This window comes from Prinia subflava, chromosome 10 (genome assembly GCF_021018805.1).
Source record: "Prinia subflava isolate CZ2003 ecotype Zambia chromosome 10, Cam_Psub_1.2, whole genome shotgun sequence".
Classification (NCBI taxonomy): Eukaryota; Metazoa; Chordata; class Aves; order Passeriformes; family Cisticolidae; genus Prinia; species Prinia subflava.
In genome coordinates, this window is record NC_086256.1 from 16,018,044 (window position 1) to 16,038,245 (window position 20,202).

A 20,202-nucleotide genomic window follows, 5' to 3' on the forward strand; every position below is an offset into this window, starting at 1 on the left:
CTGTGGTATGGCAATGGATCCTGTCATGCTGCAGGAGGAGACCAGGACTTGCAGAGCACCAGGCAGACTGGGTTTTTCAGTGTACATGTGGCAGCCAAAGCTGCAAAGAAAAATTGCTCTTAACTGGGAGAGAAGGCAGCAGTGAGACCAAATTGTACAGAGAGAAAAGTGGGCAGATGGGCACAGACGAGAGCCAGTGTCACTTGGAATTCAGCTTCAGATTTGGGCCCCTGACTCTGGTGGCATTTCCTCCACCATCAATTTTCATCCTTAGTCTCCAACACTGGAATGTAAATACCCCCCTTCTTGCCTCACCTCTCCAAATTTTCAGGTGGCTACAGCCAGGAAATCTACCTTCTGGATCGCCACACAATTGCTCTGGCTGGGGCCGAATTCCCTGGTTAAATGACACGTACAGTGCAGCTCACCTCCGAGCAATGGGAAGAACACCAAGAAGCCTGCAGTGTTAAAAAGGAACATTTTATTGCAAGAAATTACAAACCTGGCACTATGGCCAAATGTTTTCATTACATCACAATTGCTACCCATGTATCAGGCAACAGCACCTACAAAGCATGGTGGATTGAAATATCTGAAATAATAATGCAGTCAGCTTTTTAAAGTAAGCACCACCCTAAAAAGTTTGGGGTTTTCTTTAAACAAATTCAAAACTATATAAATCAATTTTTAAAATATGAAACTGGTGTTTAAATATCCAGGCCACTAACTACCGTTATAAAAAGTGGAAAAGTCTGTTAACCATAGTGCTGAACTAAACAGGGTTTGTTCACAGCCCATAACCATTTAGTTAAAAGCAAGTACTTGTTATTCACTGCTAACGTTCCCACATTTGTTCAGCCTGATTTATCTGCTGTAGGTTTTCAGAATCAGGTGGATTTAATGCATAACCCCTCTTTAAAGCACTGCAGGAAACCTAGAACTATAACTAACCCAGGAAAAGCATCACAGTCAAATTAGCATTGCATCTTCCTATCTCAGTCCTGTGACACTGACCTTTAGACACTTGGGATGCTCTTCTCTGAGCCCCAGTTCACAACTCGCATTTCTCCTGTGATCACTTACCTCAAAAAGCTTGGTGATTTCCCTGAGCATGGCTGAAACAGCAGGAATGAGCACAGGCACACAGCTCAAACACAGCCCAGACTCACACCTGGTACATGCCCGCCTCCGGCACGGCCGCGCTCGCTCTGCCTCCCCAACAGCTACGGACACCTGTGGTCAGTCCCTCCTCTCCCAGCGGGAGCCAGCTCACTCCCTGACACCACTGCCCGGGGACCGCGAGCCCTGAGGGAGGGGCTGGATCTGCGGGCAGGGCCGGACCCCCTCAGCCCGTGGGGGCAGTCCACACAAAGCAGCACCAGGCAAACGCAGGAGATGCCCAACAAGGGCTGTCTGCTCACCTCTGCTTCCTGTGTGTCCAGCCTGAACACGCTGTCACTGGGCAGCAGCTACCACGGGCACTTCAAATTAATCACCTATCCAAGGTTCTGCAGAAACACCTTTTCAAGGAATGCAAGCAGAGTTTTAATTTTTGAAGAGGATTTGGAAATATCACTGAGACTAGGGAATATAGGCCATCATCTTATGAAAAGTGTATGAGGGTGGTCTTCTACAATTTTCCTGAGGCTACTACTAAAGAGACCTTTACCAGAAACTAGGATAACTTCAGAAACAAGTAGGACTGTGATAAAGAACCAAAATCAACCAAACAAAAATCACTGTGCCACTACAGCCTTTAACCCAAAGCAATCTAAGCCAACCTGAACAGACTAACACTTGGTGTTTAGGCAGGCAACTCTGGAAGTCCAGCTCTTCAGCACAGACTGCCACAGAGCCCCTCAAGCCACATAACATCAGACTGGCATCCCAAAGTGACTGACTTGATTCACTCTCTTCTACTACATTATTTAGAATTTTGGTAAATTCAGAGAGGGGGATTTATATTTTTGTGTAGATAATGATAAATACCTATTTCCAAACAAGAAAAAACAGGGAAACAAATAGCCCACTTGAGGAATAGAGGCTAAGGACAATTAATAGTACTCTTTTTTTAAAAAAGATTATTCAGCCTGTATCAACCACATATGCAAATAATTTAATGATCAGAAGAGTTCTGGAACTCCTACATACTTTTTGAACTATACCACAAGGATCTGATGCCAGGAGGGCACAAAGCCTGTCACTGAAAACTGCTTCTCTAGAATCTCTTTTTGGAAACTGATCAGCCCTAGAGCTCCCTGCTCTTCGGACACAACCTTGCATTTTAGTATTACATAAAGTAGCTCACTATTGGGGTTTAATGAATTAAATAGAATTAACTAGGGTTTTTAAAATTATTGTTATCAATCTAGTATGAGGTTTTTGCTAATGCAAAATTCTGCACAGTATGGCTTCACCTTACAAGCATTCTTAACAACACTAGATAAATATCATTTGCACTTAAATTGATTTTTTCATTTGCTAAACAGCCATAAAATATGGTGCTCTCACAAGCACCTTTTTTGGTGAGAAGGGTAAACAAGCACTCTATTAAAGCATTATAAACATTCAAGGTGATGTGATCACTTCCCTCTACTCTGTTGCACCACGTTGCTTTAAATCGTCAGTTTTCACATTGTATAAAAAAGTCCCACAAGTATCCACAAATTCAGAAATTTGTCAGTCTGAATACACATGATTTGTCTGCAATACACTTCAACATCCCAGTTATCTTTTCTAAAATCTCTAAAGTATTTATTCCTCTAGCCTTTAAATGTAACAATGTAAATTTTCCACTTACAAGAGAATAAATTTCAGCACGAAAGCTAAACTTAACTGTAGCAATTTGTACAGTTAAACACCTGACAGTACTAATTTAATGATAGCCTTGACAGAGCTAGGATGGCCTTGTCTGAGGCCTCTGTCTTGCACAGTTGTGCATTTTTAGCCCATCTATTCTATCAGAACATTAAAAAGCCTCATCTGTTAACTCTGAACTCTGCATCCAGGAAGAGACATTTATTCATACTTTCCACCAATCAAATGTAATGCGTCTGTGAACAATTCAGTTTATTGCAAGTAAATGTACTTTTACTTAAGATCATGAGAAGATTCTAATCTCAAGCAAGACAAATCAATTCCACAAACTTAATTCACACAATGCAAATAAATGCTTCACATTATAGACATTTAGATTTTCTTTAAACCTTTTTATTTAGAGATTTTTCTGGTAAGGAGATATACCATAGGAAAGCAATTTCACTGGCAGTGAGGTATGTATATACTCTACCAAAATACTCCTCTTGCTTTAACTGCTTTTAACTTTATTTACATATAAAGAAAATATCAATGCATATCCTTGGCTTAACTACAGTATCTGTTACCCTATATGAGTAAAATGAAATGTTACTTGCATACAAAATTGATTTGTAGAGGAATCTAATTTGATTTAAACAAAAATCATGTTCTGAAGACAGTTTAAATGAACAAACACAATTCATCATGACCAAGACACCTGCACCATATTTCCATCCTCACAGCACATTTATTTCAATAATTCTGTAAGTAGGTCCTTAGCATGAGCATAGTGTTACAGTTTTCATACATATAATCACATCCAAAACAAGCTCTAAATTTAAGTTGTAAACATTCTCTTCATATGTAGGAACATTTCAATCTGTGTTTGAATTTTCTAAAATGATCAATCTTTTAAACAGAATTATAAATGAAAAGCCTACTCTAACTGTGTAGTGAGCAATGCTTATTAGTACATTTCTACAGTGTTAAATAAAATAGTAGAGGCAAACTTCTGTAAGCAAGTCAGACTTTAAGTAAATTGTCATAAAAGTAACAAACTTGTTAACAAAAAGATGCTTTGTAATAAAGTTGGATTGAATCTACTATGATACAAAAACATAAGGGTAAATACCATCTTTGTTGACAAGTAGGAGGTAGCATGGATGCACCACTTTATTGTCAGTGAGAAATGCAACTGAAGTAAAGAATATTTCCTTACCACAAATTTCCAGTATTATGTACATATTTCTCTTAGAAATTTGTTTAAACAAGTTTCCCTCCACTTTTTAGTACAAAAAGCCTCATGTGATTTAAAAAAAAACACTTACACACCTAGATAGAATAGTACTAATTGCCCTATTTGAACGAAACAGTCTCTTGAACTATGAAGTACATGGTATTTAATGCCCTAAGTTGAGTAAATTGTATTAGCAGTTCTTGGTATTATACAAAACACTACATACATACAAACAAAATATAATAGTATCTTATTTTACTATGTAATTCTTTTTGGAATAAACAGAATCTTGATTTGGGTAACACTGAAGAGAACGTGGTTTCTTTGTTTTATTAAAATCTGTCTTTTAAGTACCCATGTGCAACAATTTAAAAATGGCTGCCATACATATAATGGTCTTGTATTGATAGTGAACACAGTAACTGACAAAAACATAATAAACCTTAAAAACACATCTTCCACCCTATATAAAATATAAAGACTACTTACTGTAACTGTTAAGTATTCAATTTATTTTGATGTTACTGTAATCCACTTCCTCTATTTTCTGTCTTTAGCATTTATAAACATAATTTAGTGTAGCAATTTATTTTAAAAAATGATGAAGTATTTCAAATTTACATCCAATTAAAATTTAAAATGTTTCTGTGTTCTATGATGCTGCTTCTGCCATCAGTAAAGAAAATGAAGTTTCAGTAATTGAAGCAGGCTTTTTAAGTAGTGATGTGACTTCAACCATGCCAGCTCCAGTCCGTGGAAGATTTGCGTTGACAATGTGTCGCTGCAAGTGCTTTATCCAGTCTTCTTGAACAGACAAAGGTCCTCGAAAGACCAGACCACAAAACCTATGCAAATATTAAAATTAATCCATCAAGATGCATCTATCTCTACTGAAAAATTATAAAATAAAGCCAGTAAGAAGAAAGTCTTAATTTTCTTGAAGTTTGTTTCTACATGTTTTACACTTAGTAATGGAGTTCACTAGTACTGTGAGCACAAAACCCTGCAGCTTATACAACTCACATTCTGACACTTTCAATGCCAGTAATAACAATCTGTTCTTCTTGCATAAGGTTTCTTTTGAAGGACAGAATATTACTCAGACATGACCAATAAGATTTTAGCGAGAGAAACAATTGGCAATCTAACACCCAAGTGTGACTGAATCTAATCCTCTTGTTCAAATTAATGACAACAGGCAATTCCTTTCCCCCTTATTCAATTTAATCACAAACATTTATGGATACAATCATGAATCTGTTTATGACCAACATTAGTAAGCTCTTAAGAATGTATTCTTCCAATGAAAGTAACACTATGTACCTGCATCTGAGTATGTAAACTTCATCAGCACTATGAGGTAACGGCAGCATTTTCTTCTTGCTTCCAGATCTTGACCTTGACTTCTTTTGCTTACAGTCTAAAGCTAAAAAGAGAAATTTTCATATGTGAAAGCAATATTTCAATGAGTGTTAGTCAGAGATATTCAGTAAGTATTCCCTACAGCAATAATGAAGACATCTACCTCCTTGTTTTTCTATATTTAACTATAACCTAACTCCAAAACAATTACAGCTTATTCTAAGAAATATACTGGCAAGACACATGAAGCTGTTTTTTTAGCTTAGCATTGTGCTTGCTCTTTGAAAGACTAGATAACTGACATTCAGCATTAAACTGTTGGTTTAGTATCAGCAAGCACCTACAAACCTATTGCAGAATTATACAGAAGCAAAACATCACTGGAAATTCCCTTTCATGCATAACACACTATCAAAATTTCAGAACTCGTTTTGTAATTCAAGTAACATCATAAGACCACTCAAGTTCAACCAAGTTACAACTTTATGAAGTTGTAGCTTTCAGCTAGTACAATCAGGAACTTCTAGTTTGAATAAAACACCTGCCCTTTGTTTTCAACACAAAGCAAAAATCTGTCATTTTGTTCTAAGAATTTCAAATGAAGCTTCCCCTTCACTCCTGTCTGAATTCTAATGAAGCTCACAAAAATTATGTATTAGTCCTTGGCAGTGGGAGCTGGTATTAGGACAATCAACAAGGATGGCAAGGCCACTCTTTAAATTCAGTCTAAGCATTTGAAACTGTGTATGAAAGTAAAATATGTGAACAGGAAACACATAGCAAATGAGTTCAGATAGCTTTGAGGTCTGTATCTCCCACAAGCAAATGTAATGGGAATATGAAACAAAAACTGGATATTCTAAGAAGCAGCCAAAGTGGGGAATGAGTGGATTAAACTGAATTAATATTGTTATGATGCAAACAGCTGATAAAGCTCAAGAAGTTTGTGACTGTTTCAACTGAGAAGTGTATCTAGCTATACTCTATTCCGAAACACAAGACACCAACAATAGAACTCCCACACAAAAACGTTTTGCAAACAACCAGTTACACCACTTCAACAAAAACTCCACAGAAACCAGAAAGACAGTACCAGGTGGTATTCTTGATACCGAGAAGGCATAATGCTATGCTACTGAAGCATCTTAACAGTAAAACGGGGAAAAAAAATGGTTACACTTGGCTAAAGTTTTGACTCCTATAAAATATAAAACAGAAGAATTAACCTCTTAGCATTCTGAAGCATAAGACATCATCTGGTGAGGTAAAACATGCTGATTTAAAGAACATACAGTCTTGATTGTATCCTTAATTTTTCTCATGCCTTCCAAATGAGCACCTCTCAACCTTTCACCTTGTAGCCCAACTTTTAACTTGGTAGACATACCAGACGTTTACTAGTTCTACCCACAGACCTAAAGATTCCTACCTATCTAAAATTTAGAATGAATTTCTGAGGTTTGAAGGTATCAGAGAACCAATAAAATAAGTGGAAAGCAGACACCAATCTAGAGAGATTTCTTCAGATCAACCTTGGGAAAATGAGACTTAACAGCATTTTTTTTCTGACAGCAACAACAAAACCAGTCTGGATAAAAGGGCAATAACCCAAGGTGGTGGGGGGAGAGAGAGAGAAATCTCCAAGATGCTTCTGGAAAAGCTTCAAGGTGTTCCTAATACTTTATTCTCTCACCAGAAACATTTTCTTCATTTAATTAGGAAGAGAAAAGCTAACTATCATATCAGGTAGGATCTACCACATATATAAATATTTTACATAGCACAACTTCAGTAACACCATCAACAATGTAAGTGGATAAAATACTGGAACCCAGACACCAATACATTGAAGAGAACTGTTTTTATGAGGGGCAACTTATCTTCAGTAGTTATTACAGCAAAAGCTTTGCCAATTTTGTGGAACATCATGGAAGAAGAGAAACAAAAATTGGTATTATCCAAATGCAAACATGTCCATGAGTTGCATCTGATGACGGTTAGTTGACGTCAGTTTATATGAATGGAAAAAAAAAACAAGCAATAGTGCCAACAGACTCCTCCTAGAGAGGCCAACCTGAATTTGGAACAAGAACCTGCTGATTTCCTTGACGTTGGCAAAGATATTCATTCCCATTAAGAAATTTGATTCTACTCACATACATCTGGAGCATTTCAGAGAGCTTTCCCTTTCCTTTAAGCCCTGGATTGGTCTTCTCTAACAGATTCCTGACACCTTTGTGTGTGTATAATCTTCTAAGAAAAAAACCCTCTGAACTACTGTGCAATCAAGCAACAGCAACACCGGCAGAAATTGCCATAATGAACCAGGAGAGGTAGCCTCGACTTCCTTGAAAGGTACTTTTTCCACGAACAGTGGGAAAACAAGGAAAACAAATGAAAGGCCATGTTCTCTGAGCCATTTATGATGGAGGCTCTACATAATGGAATTATAAAACAAAGAGAAGAAAATATCACAGTAAAAGACCACGAAAAAGGATTCAAATTACACTAAGAATTCTCAGAGAAACTTAGCTAAATTTGCAAGTAGATTTGCTCAAGCAAGAAGCTGTTATAAAAGACAGAAAACACTAAGAACACTAAACCTGTGTTCTGCAAGGGCCATTTTTTGTTCCCTTTGTCTTCTGAGATGGTGAACATATTCTTTCACATTTCAGGGAGCTCAAAGCAGCACCGTTTTGAAGTCACTCCATGGAAGATGGAAAGTAAGTGAAGGAGGAGGAATATCTGAGTAAAGCTCATTGAAAACAACAATTCAAACAGCAGTTATGAGCATGTGTACCAGTAACCATCACATTAATTTCATTTTGTCTATCCAGACAGCAACAAGTTTAAATAAAGTCATATGCATGTGCTCGAGTACTGTTGATATGATGCTTACAAGTAGTTGCAAACATCAAGTAAATCACACAATTGCCTCAGCCATTGTTTCCCCATAAAGTAGCCATGTTCTGGCCAAAACTCAGTTCCTGCTTTTTCTAAGCCTTTACTGTAACAAAACATGACCTCCTCAGAAAGTACATTTTTATCACATCTGGGAAGAGACGGGAGTTTTATCACATCTGGGAAGAGATGGGAATTTTATCACATCTGGGAATATCCTAAATTATCAAGGATAATTTAGCTCTAGTAAGATCCATGGAAACCGCAGCAATTTGCTAGAGAGGCAGGAATTACCTACCATTGCATAGAGAGGCAGGAATTACCTACCTTTAACACCCACTTTGTAGTTATAACAGCTTCCAAACTATCATTCCTCATTCTCCATAAAGGCCTACATCTTTTTGGAAGAACTCTCTTTCAAGTTTGGCCACCCAGTGTTTCCTAGTTGATAACTGAAAAACTTCTTGTAAACATCCAGTCACATCACTTCCTCAAACTGCTGATACAACACCATGGAGAAACAACCCGTTTAAAACGTCAAAAGACTATCAAACTTGGGAGGAAACTCCTTGAGATACTTATGTAAAATTTCAGAGCACACTACTTCGAAAAATATATGCTAGGTAAAAACACGGCATACAAAACCCCCTGTGATGACTTATCAAGAAAGACTACAAGAAGGTGGACATAGGAGGTTTCAATGAGCATACCTAAGTGAACTAGACAGGTTACTAGAAGCCCTTTCATGCCATGACATTTGGTCTGCAGTTCCAAATTATAATGCTCTGCTTCCTGATGTCCCCCAACATGAAATGCTTCTCATTTCATGAAAACTGAAGCTGGGTCTTTTTTTCGGACTTCATTACTTTTGTCAAAGTGTACATAAGCTAAAACAACTTGAATAATTTGACACAGAAATGGAACTAGTTAACCATTTCAGAACACTGCCAATTAAAAACTAAAAGATAATGAACCATCTTTCTTGTACATTTAGTTACTAATTTTTCAAATTCAATCACTTGCTATCTATCCTCATCACTACTACACAGTGAAGTACATTTAAAAAACCCTCCTATCATTTGCTTCCTATAGGATTTTACAGGATACTGAAAATCAGCTCATCCTGCCAGTTGATTTGTGACGACTGTCACGGCACCCAATGACACACAAAGCCAGTGGATCTCAGATTTCTGCATACCTGATATGCTTTTAGCGCAAACATTCCACAGCTACAAGTTTGACAAAACAACATTTGAAATTATTTGAACATGTAGCAGTTCATAAAGTAGCTCATGAACTGCTACTCTAGTCACATTGTTGGCTTGAAGGCCAGACTCCTTGCTCTGTACTTTACTGTCCCCTCCCAAACTTCTGACAAAGCAGTCTCTGCCTACAGAAGCAAAGACCAAAGAAGAAAGTGGTGATTCCCAGAAGATGAAAGCCAGTAATAAGAGACTGAGTATGTGAAAAGAGTCAACAAAGAGAAGATGTAGAAAGACAGGGTGTAAGAAAGACTCAAGAGCAAACTTTGGGAGAGTCAGGGCGGGAGGGAGCAAGAGCAAAAAAGAAAGGAAGCTGAACGTACAACTACAACAAAGAAGAGTGAGATGCATTTTGAAGATTTTGTGTAGGTTTCTCCAATGGTCTAAAGATACTTTGAAAAAAGAAGCAAGTTGGCCACTTGCTCTGAGAAACACCAATGTGTTGCCATACATCAAAACAGGTATAAAAGGAAACTAACATCTACTCAAGATGAGATATTAGATCATTATATTGTTAAAAATTGGACAGAATAACAACAATAAAACAAGTTCCAGCCAGACGTCTGAAGACACAAGTATTTCCTCTACAGTGGATCTACAATGCATTACTGGTGTAGCCACAAATAAAGTTTACTAAGGACTAACCTCAACCAGCCAACAGCCTACTAACTTTCACTTCTAGGATTTTCTTGAGCCCATTCTCCAAAGCTACCATTATGGTTAACTCTGTCTACTATACTGCTAAAACTGTCAAGTTACACATTTGAAAAGAAAAACAGGCTAAGATTTAACTAAAATGACGACATTACTGACTGAAGAAGCAGGGCATCTGCTAGAAGAGCAATATGGTAACAGTCAATATCAAAAACATGAGTAGACAAATGGAAAATCTGAGACTAGTACATAAGCTAATGTAATGCTCAGAAAGGTTTCACTTTGGTGGCATGCAGAGATCACATTTCTCATGTGTTTCTCCTAATAAACAGTAGTACCTAGATAGGTCCCATAACAACTGCCAGATAAAAGAATTTCAGCGTTCATGTTTAGACACCATTACTTTATTACAGCAAGAAACTGAGATAATTATTCAACTGATGTGATTTATTTTTGGTAGTTACGTTTGCTTTAGAAGACATAAGAAAGGCTTAATGAGAAGAAGGAACATGTATAAACATGTCCTCATTGTCTCCATACAATGGCTGAAAACCATTGAAGGTTCAGCTGTGGCTGAGGCCCAACTGTGGATATCTCAAAATTGCTCTCAACCATAACCATCTTTTAATAAGAAAACCCAAGATCTATGCAAGAACAATACTCATAACAAGTACTTATGTATACTTTAAAACTAGTGTGTACTAGTGAAATCTTGCACTAAAATAATTCTCTTCACAAAACTTACAAAGTGGAATATCAAACAGAACAACTGTTTAGAAGTGTATTTTTGGTCTACAAGCCTTGTATTAAGCTTGCTTGAACGAGAAATCAATGAGCAAAGTTTACAGAGTTGCAGCAGAATAATGACTAAGTTACTGCAAATATACATTGGTTGCATGATGTTTTTGCTAGAACTCAACATTGACTCCTTACGTCACCGGTTTCAGCAATAGGCCTTTATGCAGGGTATAAGTTATTTATCTGGCTTAGTTCCAGCTTGAGAACAAAAGACTTTTTTTTTCCAAACTTGTGTTTCTAACTTTTTATTTAAACTTTGTTTCTACTCCCATTTTATTTCCAACCTAATTCAAAACCAACTTCTAGGTCCAATGACTCATGACTTTTCTTTCCATTCTTTTAAGAAAAGTGGCAACTGTTCTGATGACTATGCAATTTCTTCACTAGCAAAAGAAGTTTCTCAGAGAAAACACCTCTGAAAGTACCTAAACAAGCTTCCTTCACTTTTCTCACTTAGCAAAAGGGAAGCTAGGTACAAAATGCTTGTCCAGGATTCAATCTCTGTGTACTAGCCTGTTTGCCAGTGTCCCCTTCATTGAATTACTGTTATTAATGTGCAATTTAAATATACAGCTATTGAAAAATACTTCCTCAGTAGGTATATAAGAAAAGGAACTTACCACAGGGCTAACATCAAATCACAGCAGTGGTAAATGCAGCTCACTACCATCACCCTTCTACTGAATAAATATGAAAACTTTCAGAATCATTGACTAAAGGCATATTCTTCTACATGTTAGGTATTACTGCATCTGCTGACTTCCTTCCACATCTGCTTTGTTTTAGCGTTAATGTAGTGCAACATAATACCTGGCAGCCACAGGCCCATATTATAAAAATATTTCTTTTAGCCTTCTACAAAAAAAGCCTGCTACTCAGTTTGTCCTTCTTAGCATAATAAATTACATCTGCAGATAAAAAAAGGATTACACATTTTCCAAAAGCATTATGTAGAAGTCTGTGTTTGTTGACACAGAAAACTGATGGTTGCCCTTCTTAATTACAGAATATTTCAGGCTTCACGTCTCCAAATTTTCCTCATTATATTGCATCTCTGCTCCTCAATTTGCTGTTGACCATGTGAAGTCCCACTAATCTCAGCAATAATCCAAGTAAATTCAGGAACTGCCTACAGCCAAGCAATCTGCAGCTCTCTGAAAACAAGTCAAAATTATATGGCATATTAGAAGAATTTCAAAATGAAGTATGTTTTAATAAAAAACATTAACAGCACTGCCAAATGCTGTACTACCCTCACTCAGTGTCAGAGCTGGTAGATTTGGGTTGTGAGCCAAACAAGATATGAAACCAAGCACACATAATATGTTGTTAGAAACATACAAAGTGCAAAATTACTTGCTTTTCCTATCTTACTGGAATAGTCTTTCTAATTATATGCACTAGACAGTAAAAACTACTAGTTGTATCGTTGCCATTTTTTCTCCCCACCGCTCTCATTTCTGAGATACTTTAAAACACTTCATTAGAAGGCCAACTATCTGGTTTGGAAGTGGTGATATCACAGGAGAATGAATTTAAGCAACCATCTCTTAGTTTTGCTTACATACCTTAAGTGTTGGATCCAAAATCAAAGACTAAGAATGAAAATCAGACATGAGAGTGGACAACAGCAACATACATTTTCTTACAAGTTGCTGAAGTTTTACGGCAATTAAATTGTTTAGCAGCAGAAGCTTCAAAATTATTTTGAATTGACATATGCTTTTGTCCAGTCTGATGAAGAAAATGTATCATAGACAGACTTGCTTTTACATCTGTAACAAAACATACCTGTCCCAGTCAAAAGTCCAGCACTCTTCTTTCGTGCATAAGCGCGTAAGTGGTTGGACAGGCTAACAGCACTTGTAAACGTCGTATTGCAATGCACACACGTTCTAAGCTTCACAGGCATACCTATCATTCAAAAGAAAACTATAATCCAGTTCTCTCTTCAAAAAATGAAATTCTCAAAGCGTTGTAAAAAGTTTTCTGCAATAAAGATGGTTTAAAATATATTCACTGCATTGACGCGATTGTTTAGTATATTAGAAGGATCCAAGTTAACCGTTATTAGTTTTCCACCTAGTGCTTTAAGCCAAACCATGTTATTTGAAAAAGAACAGAAAGGAGGCAACTTGAGCCCAGTAGGCTACTCTGCATTTAATACCAACTACCAAGCTCCTACAAATCTCCACGTAATGAAGCTCTAATGCCAAAATACAATCCTGCAATTTGAATAGCACAGTTCTGTCGAGAAATTTCAGAGCTTTCAGAATTTCCAATAAAGAGAATTTGAAAAGTCAAGTTGACAAAGCAGTAATTGAGTGTTTTACCCATAAGACCAAAGCGCTTAATACTAAAATTAGGCTGCTGTTGAAGGCTCAGAGAAAAAGGTGGTAAAACACACCACTGAACTCCTGTTAGACAAAACATTTTGTTCAGTGCACTTTCTATTCATTACTTTAGATGCACAATTGATAATGAAAGTAAATTACTTGAAGTTTTTTGCTAAAATCTTTGTGCTAAATAAATATCAACAAAGCAACATGCTATTTATCACACGAAAACAATGAAACAATACTGAGCTCCTCACAGACAAAGAAACCATTATAAGTTATCTCCTGCTCAACTTCACCATAATATTTCTCCCTGCATTTTACCAAAGATATATTGTTTTGGTCAACTAATAATTCAGGCTCTCTACTATATATTAGTAGAAGAATAAATGAAAAAGCTAAAACTAGTCAGCTGAAAAAGTCTCTGCAGGAAAGAAAGAATGCTATTCTCCAGCAGCTCACAGATGACATGCTCTTTTTTCAGGCAAGTTACAGAAGAAGAACACCTGGTTGGTAAAAGCCTTTTAAAAACTAAAACCAGAATTAGGAATATTTGTCCTTTTTAAGAAAAACAGAAGATTTTCAACTGGATGTTAAATATTTTCTTATTAACTCAACTGGCACAGTGCGTTAGTTATCAAATTCTGTTACCTCAGCCACAGAAAACTATCGGGCCCCATTCAGAACTGTTAGTACTATGCGAGCATATATATTTATTTTTACTTGGTTGTTCATCATAACCAAACAGGTTCTACCTAGTATTGAGTGGTAAATATTACAGAGAAAGCAAAACAGTGTCAGGTTTGGCAAGCTATTCCTTGAGCATTGTTTTCCAAAACATTAAACCTGTCAGAGATACACTTCCTTTATTAAGCAATTTCCTATCTTAAGGGACAACCACAGACATACAGAAGACATAAAATATAACTCTTTTCCACTTCTACTATGTCATTTTAGAAAGCCACCTTTCTTAAGAGATTTATTGCCACACTTTTATAGCCCCCTAAAAGAACTTCTGAGCACATCAGATTGTTGGGGTTTTTTGTTTAAAGAAAGAAAAGAATATAGGTGAAAAAGTACTAGGCACTGCCAGTTTTACTAACCTGGTTAATAACAAGAAAAGAAACAGCATCAAAAAAAGTCAAGGGTATAAAAATAAGATCTGCTCCTCAATCTAGAGAATCCTGCAGCATTGGTGGTGTCCAAACACGAAATCGGTAAATGCAAGCTCTACATACACATTAAAAAGGACATTGTAAGAGCTCCCCAAGACTAGAAATAATTCTCATGTGACAAATAAGTTAAAAACATCACCCTAAGAGCCTACTCTATTAGTATACAAAGTAGCAAAGAAGTTGATTGTAGAATTGTTCATTAGCACAATTCTCAGTGGAGGGACAGTCTAGGTCCTTATTGGTCAGAGACCATGCATTGGAAACCTGCTGGCTACAACTGTATGCCAACAAAGCTTGAACCAGAACAGGTTGTCACTCAGGATAGACAGGCCCTAAGCAAGCATGAGTTTCTCACAGCAGTCACAATTTGCAACAAACAAGAATCAATCTATGTTGTAAGAGTATATTTACCTAAAACATCAAAATTAGTTGACAGTGATTCACTAATGTGCAGTATTACGCATTTACAGTGGTATCAACAGTTCCGTTAGTTTGAGCTAATGCTGCCTTGCACAAACCTTGAAGACTTAAATGCAGTATTCCCAAACCAGCTGTTTTTTACACCCAAAACCAGGGTTGCAAGCCCAAACATTTCAGAACTGTTAGTCTACCAAATATGCATGGACACTTCAACTTGTTTACTGCAGGATGTGTCTTCTTCCTTACTGAGGCTCACTTTGTGTCCACTTTCAATCTGCATGCCCAGTCATATGCAGGAACTATATAACCCTTCAGTGCTGCTGAGGGGTTTTTCACTTTAGGAAAAACATGTCAGAAAAATTTGCTGTGCTGCCTCTCGCAGTCAAATGTCCTCTGGAAATGAAACAAGAATTAAGGGAACAGAATCCCAAATAAAATACTCTGCGCTTGTACATTTTCTATGAATTATATGATTTTTTGGAAATGTTGTCAAGAAACACCTTCTTACCTGACTGCATAGTCAAGTCCATTTTTTGTGGCTGATACATCAATGGACTGTCTTCATTTAATGGAAGAACACATTTCTGAACAAACCTCTTTCTTGCAGTTTGATTATGAATCTTTTGAGGGGAAATATCAGGATTCCTTTCTTCCCCTAACCTCTTGTTTTTCAGGAGTTCTATCAGTGTAAGTGACTGATTTCTTTTTTCATCATGTAGTACTGCTTTCGTTTCATCACATTCATTTAGGAAACTCAGCCCTTCTTCCTCCGATGCAGACACAGATATATCTTCAGTCTTTAGGCCATTATGGTATGCTTCAAGAGGTATAACATTCTGAGATAAAAAGTCATCATTTGATGCAAATTTCTGAGCAACAAATGGTCTGGGAATAATACGGCGACTGTTCAAAGCCTTTAGGATTTTTTCATACTTCTCTTCATTTTGCATCATCTCATTTAGAACACAGATGGGAGACTTGTGTGCGTCCCACTTGGTTTTGCCAAGCCTCTTCAGGTGTCCTCGCACATGATTAGACAATCCAATTTTAGTATCAAACCAGCCACCACAGAGCTGACATGTATGCTCAGAGGAAGCTTCAGATTTCTCAATCGCTACAAAGAAAATAATTATAATGTTTTTTGACAATTATATACAGTTAAACATGACAAATGCAAATCGCAAGAAGAGAGGCTTTACAACAAGATACGTCTCCTTCAGCGCTCAATAAATCCCTTTGTCCTCCCCTTTACTTCATACCCAAATAAAAAAACAAATCTTACCTTTTCTGACACGTTTAACAGGAGTCCCTGTTCCAGCTCTTTTAAAATGCTGCATTTTGTCACTTGTTGCTATCTGTTCTGGTGAAACAACATGACGGGCTTCATAGCTTAGTCCAGCTCTGTGAAGATGTCCTCTGACATGATTGGACAAGCCAACACCTGTTTCAAAGGTTGCTGGACAATACGGGCACGACTTCTTTTCAAGCGACAAATCAGTCCAGTGGAAAACTGAATTATGCTTTGGCAATGCTGATCCTACATTTTCTAAATTCTGAGGATCATGCAAATCATGCAAGAAGTTACTACCCTCAGCATCTTCATAATACTCAAAATAAAAGCCATCATTCTGCTCATAACCAAGTGAAGATTTATCACCAGCTTCATTATCTTCCATTTTACCTTTGAATATGGGGAATAGGTTTACATGCTCCTGATTAATATCACTGTAAGATTCATCCTCCACAGACTGTGTAGTGTAATCACATAGTTCAACATTATCCCATGAACTTTCATCCTCCGTTTCATAGCTGTCTTTTTTTTCAGCAGAGTTTAGTTTCTGTAAAACAACAACAGTCATTTTATGGAGAAAATCTGGATAGCAATCCAAATCATCTCCTGTAACAGAGCCTTCCCTCTTGGATTCTTTAACCACTCTTTTTACAGCTACATGCCTATGATCTTTACAGCCTTCTGCCCTTTTGCAATCAAGGCTATTTGAATCCATGACAAAACCATTATTACTTGATGAAGAAAATAAACGTAAAGCACTGACAGATTTAGACTCTTCCTTTTTTAAATGCAAAGGGTAAGAGTCACTAGATTTTTTAATAATCCTGTAGTTTTCATATTTGTGTCTATATAAATAATTACTTTTTTTGGCACTAGCTTTCTGCTTTGCTGCTTGATGAAAACATTTAAGCTTTTGGTCAATGCTACTTCTAATAAAAAAGTTCTTGTTTGTAGAATTTAGATTGCACACACTTACAGATGACTGTGAAACGCTTTTCCGAGCCTTCTGTATCCTGTAGGGTCTCTTGTGAAGTTTTGCGATGTTACTGGACTGTGAAGTAGAGCCAAATGATCTTTTTACATCCTGTTTTAAAGCAGAGTTCTTTGGAAAAGTAGAAGAATGTTTGATCAACTGTTTTGTCCTGCTACGAAAATCTAAAGATTCTTCTATTATGCTGCCTTTTCTTTTCTCTAGTCTAAGATGGCTACCAAAGGGATCAATGCATGATGCTGAATGCAAATATGCCATGTGCTTTTTTAAAATGCTTCTAGTGGAAGTAGCAAATGGACACAGCTTACACATATACGTCAATGACTTTCTTGAGGATCGTAAATAAGGATCTTTCAAGGATGCCTTTTTCTGGGTTTTTCTCTGGGAAAAGTCGCTACCAATAACAGAACATTTGACTACTGCTCCATGAGCAATCCCTCGATGGCATTCCAGTTCATTTTCTGTCACAGCCATGAAATTGCATTCCTCACAACAGTAATATCTTTTATCTTTTTCATGAGTCTTTGCATGCTGCACAAATGTTTTGGGACAATTGGTACCAAATACACACTGTGGGCATTGTAACCGTGCACTCCTACCCTCATCCTGAAGTTCTTTCAGCTCACGGATTTCTTCCATCAGTTTCTGCCTTCTTTCCTGGTGAATTATCATATGTTTAAGAAGTGAATTACGATCTCGAAATGTCCTTCCGCATTCCCTACATGCATAGGGCCTGGGGACATTGAGATGCCGGAAATGACTGTTACCATCTAAATGGTACATCATATGCCTATGCAGATGCTTCTTCTCTCTAAAATTCACATTGCACTTTGTACAGGGATAAAATGATGGTTCATCAGTACTGAAAGTAGACGGCGGTTCAGAATCATTCTCTTCACATTTGTTTTTCAAAGTATTGGACAGGAAAGTGCTAGTGTGAATAGGAGAAGTATCTTCTGCACAGTTGCTAGTGGGACTGTAAATGAGCTGCTGGATAGTATCAACAGTTTCCAGCTCTTCATCTGTGGATTCAGGCTTTACTTTACTCAACGAATATTTCTGCGGTTCTACTATTTGTAGCTCCTCATTCTGCTCTAAGAATTCAACATTTAATAGTTTTGATTTACTAGGAATACAAGTGGTATCATCAAAACAGTCTTCAGTATAGCGTGTTATTTTACTAACATCCATTTTCCTTTTTCGCTTCTTTTCTAGCCCTACCTTACAGTGAATGGGAGACTTCTCTATTGTTTCTTCATTTGTCATAAGAAACTGTATAAACTCTTTTTGTGGATCCCAGCTGGGATCACATCCCGATCTGAAGCCACCTGTACCTGAGGAAATGCCTGTTAACGTATCGACACAATCATCTTTTAGTAGTAAATTTTTATCATCCTCACAAACTTCTACTTGGTCTACTAAAGTGCTATCTACACTATTTCCTACTGTTTTCTGTGAATCACAACCAACTGAAGCAGAGGTAGGTAGATTTTTAATGGAATGAGTCAGGTTCTTAGCATGTGCTACATCAGGTAACAAAAATAAAACTTGGTGCTGATTTGATTTTTGTGTTGTACTCTTTGCAGGCAGCTCAAGATCATGAACCACTGTCAAAGTTGAGCAGGAATCTGCAAGATGACCTCCAGGCTGTCCGGTGGTTAATGAAACACTGCCTTTATTCATAATGGAAGTCTTTGTTGAGGTGGAGTGTGAAACTGGTCCATTAACAGCAGTTCCTCTAGACAACATAAAGTTTTCACTAGAAACAGTAGGAGCACCAGTGTGTATAAACAGAGAAGCCTGGCCTCCACTTAAGGCTTTTTCAGATCTGTCCCTTGATAGCTCCTCAGTTAGAGTCAATGTGTTGTTCTTCTGAAACGATGTGTCACTCTCTTCTGGTTTGGGAATGCCACTTTCTTCCTCAGATACAAAATTATCATCACATAGGATTTCTTCTTCTTCTTTAGCACCAGTGACTCCAGTATTTATCTCTAAATCATCCATATTGCTGGTCTGTCCATTAAGTACATTTATACTAAAAAATAAACAAGAAACAATCAGGTAATTGCAGAAATAAATAATGACAACTTTAATTTACAGCTTCTCTTCAGGATCACTCTTCACACTGTAATCTAAAAAGATGATTTGAACTTGTCAAAAATCTACTTTTAATTTAGGATATCCAAGACATTTATAGTGAATCAACGAAGCAATAAAAAAATACAGTTTTTTTGCTATGCAGTATTAATAAATATACAGCAAACTAGTCATTGCCAAATATTCCAGTTCAAAGAAGCCTGAGACCTATACACAAGCAAGATGGAAAAAATTAGATTGTCAAAACAAACACAAATATATTCTGTATGTACACAAATACAGATTATCTTCAGTTGTTCTCCAGAAGTAAAAGTAAGGAGTAAAGGCTACCCAGACATCTACTAGTAATTCTGTTTTTTTCTTTAAATATACTTTCTTTAGGAAACTAAAACAGTCTTTAAGTTTTTCAAGGTAGCACTTTTTTCAAAGTACTTCCATACAATTGACCTGATGCTGCATGGAAGCCTGCAGAAGGAAAAAACAGAATGAAGCTGATTTTCTAAGGGACCAAACTCACTGAGGAAACTAGATGTCTTCTTACTCCCTTCTTATAAAAGGACTCTCCTTGCTTTAAAACATATAAATCCTATTCGCTTATAAAAGCAATTTTAAATTATAAGCTAATTAAACAACATCTTATCAAAGGTGGGGAAAAATATATTGTAAGAACAAAATATTTAATTAGGATTTACCCACCAGATGAAGTCACTGTGCTGAATCCAGTGCACGACACCGACAATATCTTCTAGTACAGAGAACTACTGCATATTAATTCCCTGTGGGTGACTTTGTCTTTCTACAAGTGACTCTTATTCATACGTTAAATCATCTATTCAATGCTTAGTGAGCACAAAGGAGTTGCCTACACATGAAAATGTGTGA

General features: G+C 36.9%; 1 protein-coding gene across 6 annotated transcripts in view; it reads right to left on the minus strand.

Annotated features, from left to right (window-relative positions):
* Positions 1-461: 461 nt before the first annotated feature.
* ZNF644 (zinc finger protein 644) overlaps positions 462-20,202 on the minus strand; it is a 51,439-nt gene continuing 31,698 nt past the window's right edge. For 5 of the 6 annotated variants that reach the window (XM_063407482.1, XM_063407477.1, XM_063407479.1 and 2 more), the window contains exons 4-7: positions 16,224-19,258; positions 15,450-16,055; positions 5,357-5,459; positions 462-4,878 (exon numbers count right to left, since the gene is read on the minus strand). In XM_063407482.1, the coding sequence (XP_063263552.1) occupies positions 4,686-4,878; positions 5,357-5,459; positions 15,450-16,055; positions 16,224-19,227 (3,906 nt within the window). In that variant the 5' untranslated portion in view covers positions 19,228-19,258 and the 3' untranslated portion in view covers positions 462-4,685. Of the gene's footprint in view, positions 4,879-5,356; positions 5,460-12,801; positions 12,925-15,449; positions 16,056-16,223; positions 19,259-20,202 lie in introns of all 6 variants that reach the window. The other variant, XM_063407484.1, reaches the window with a different exon arrangement.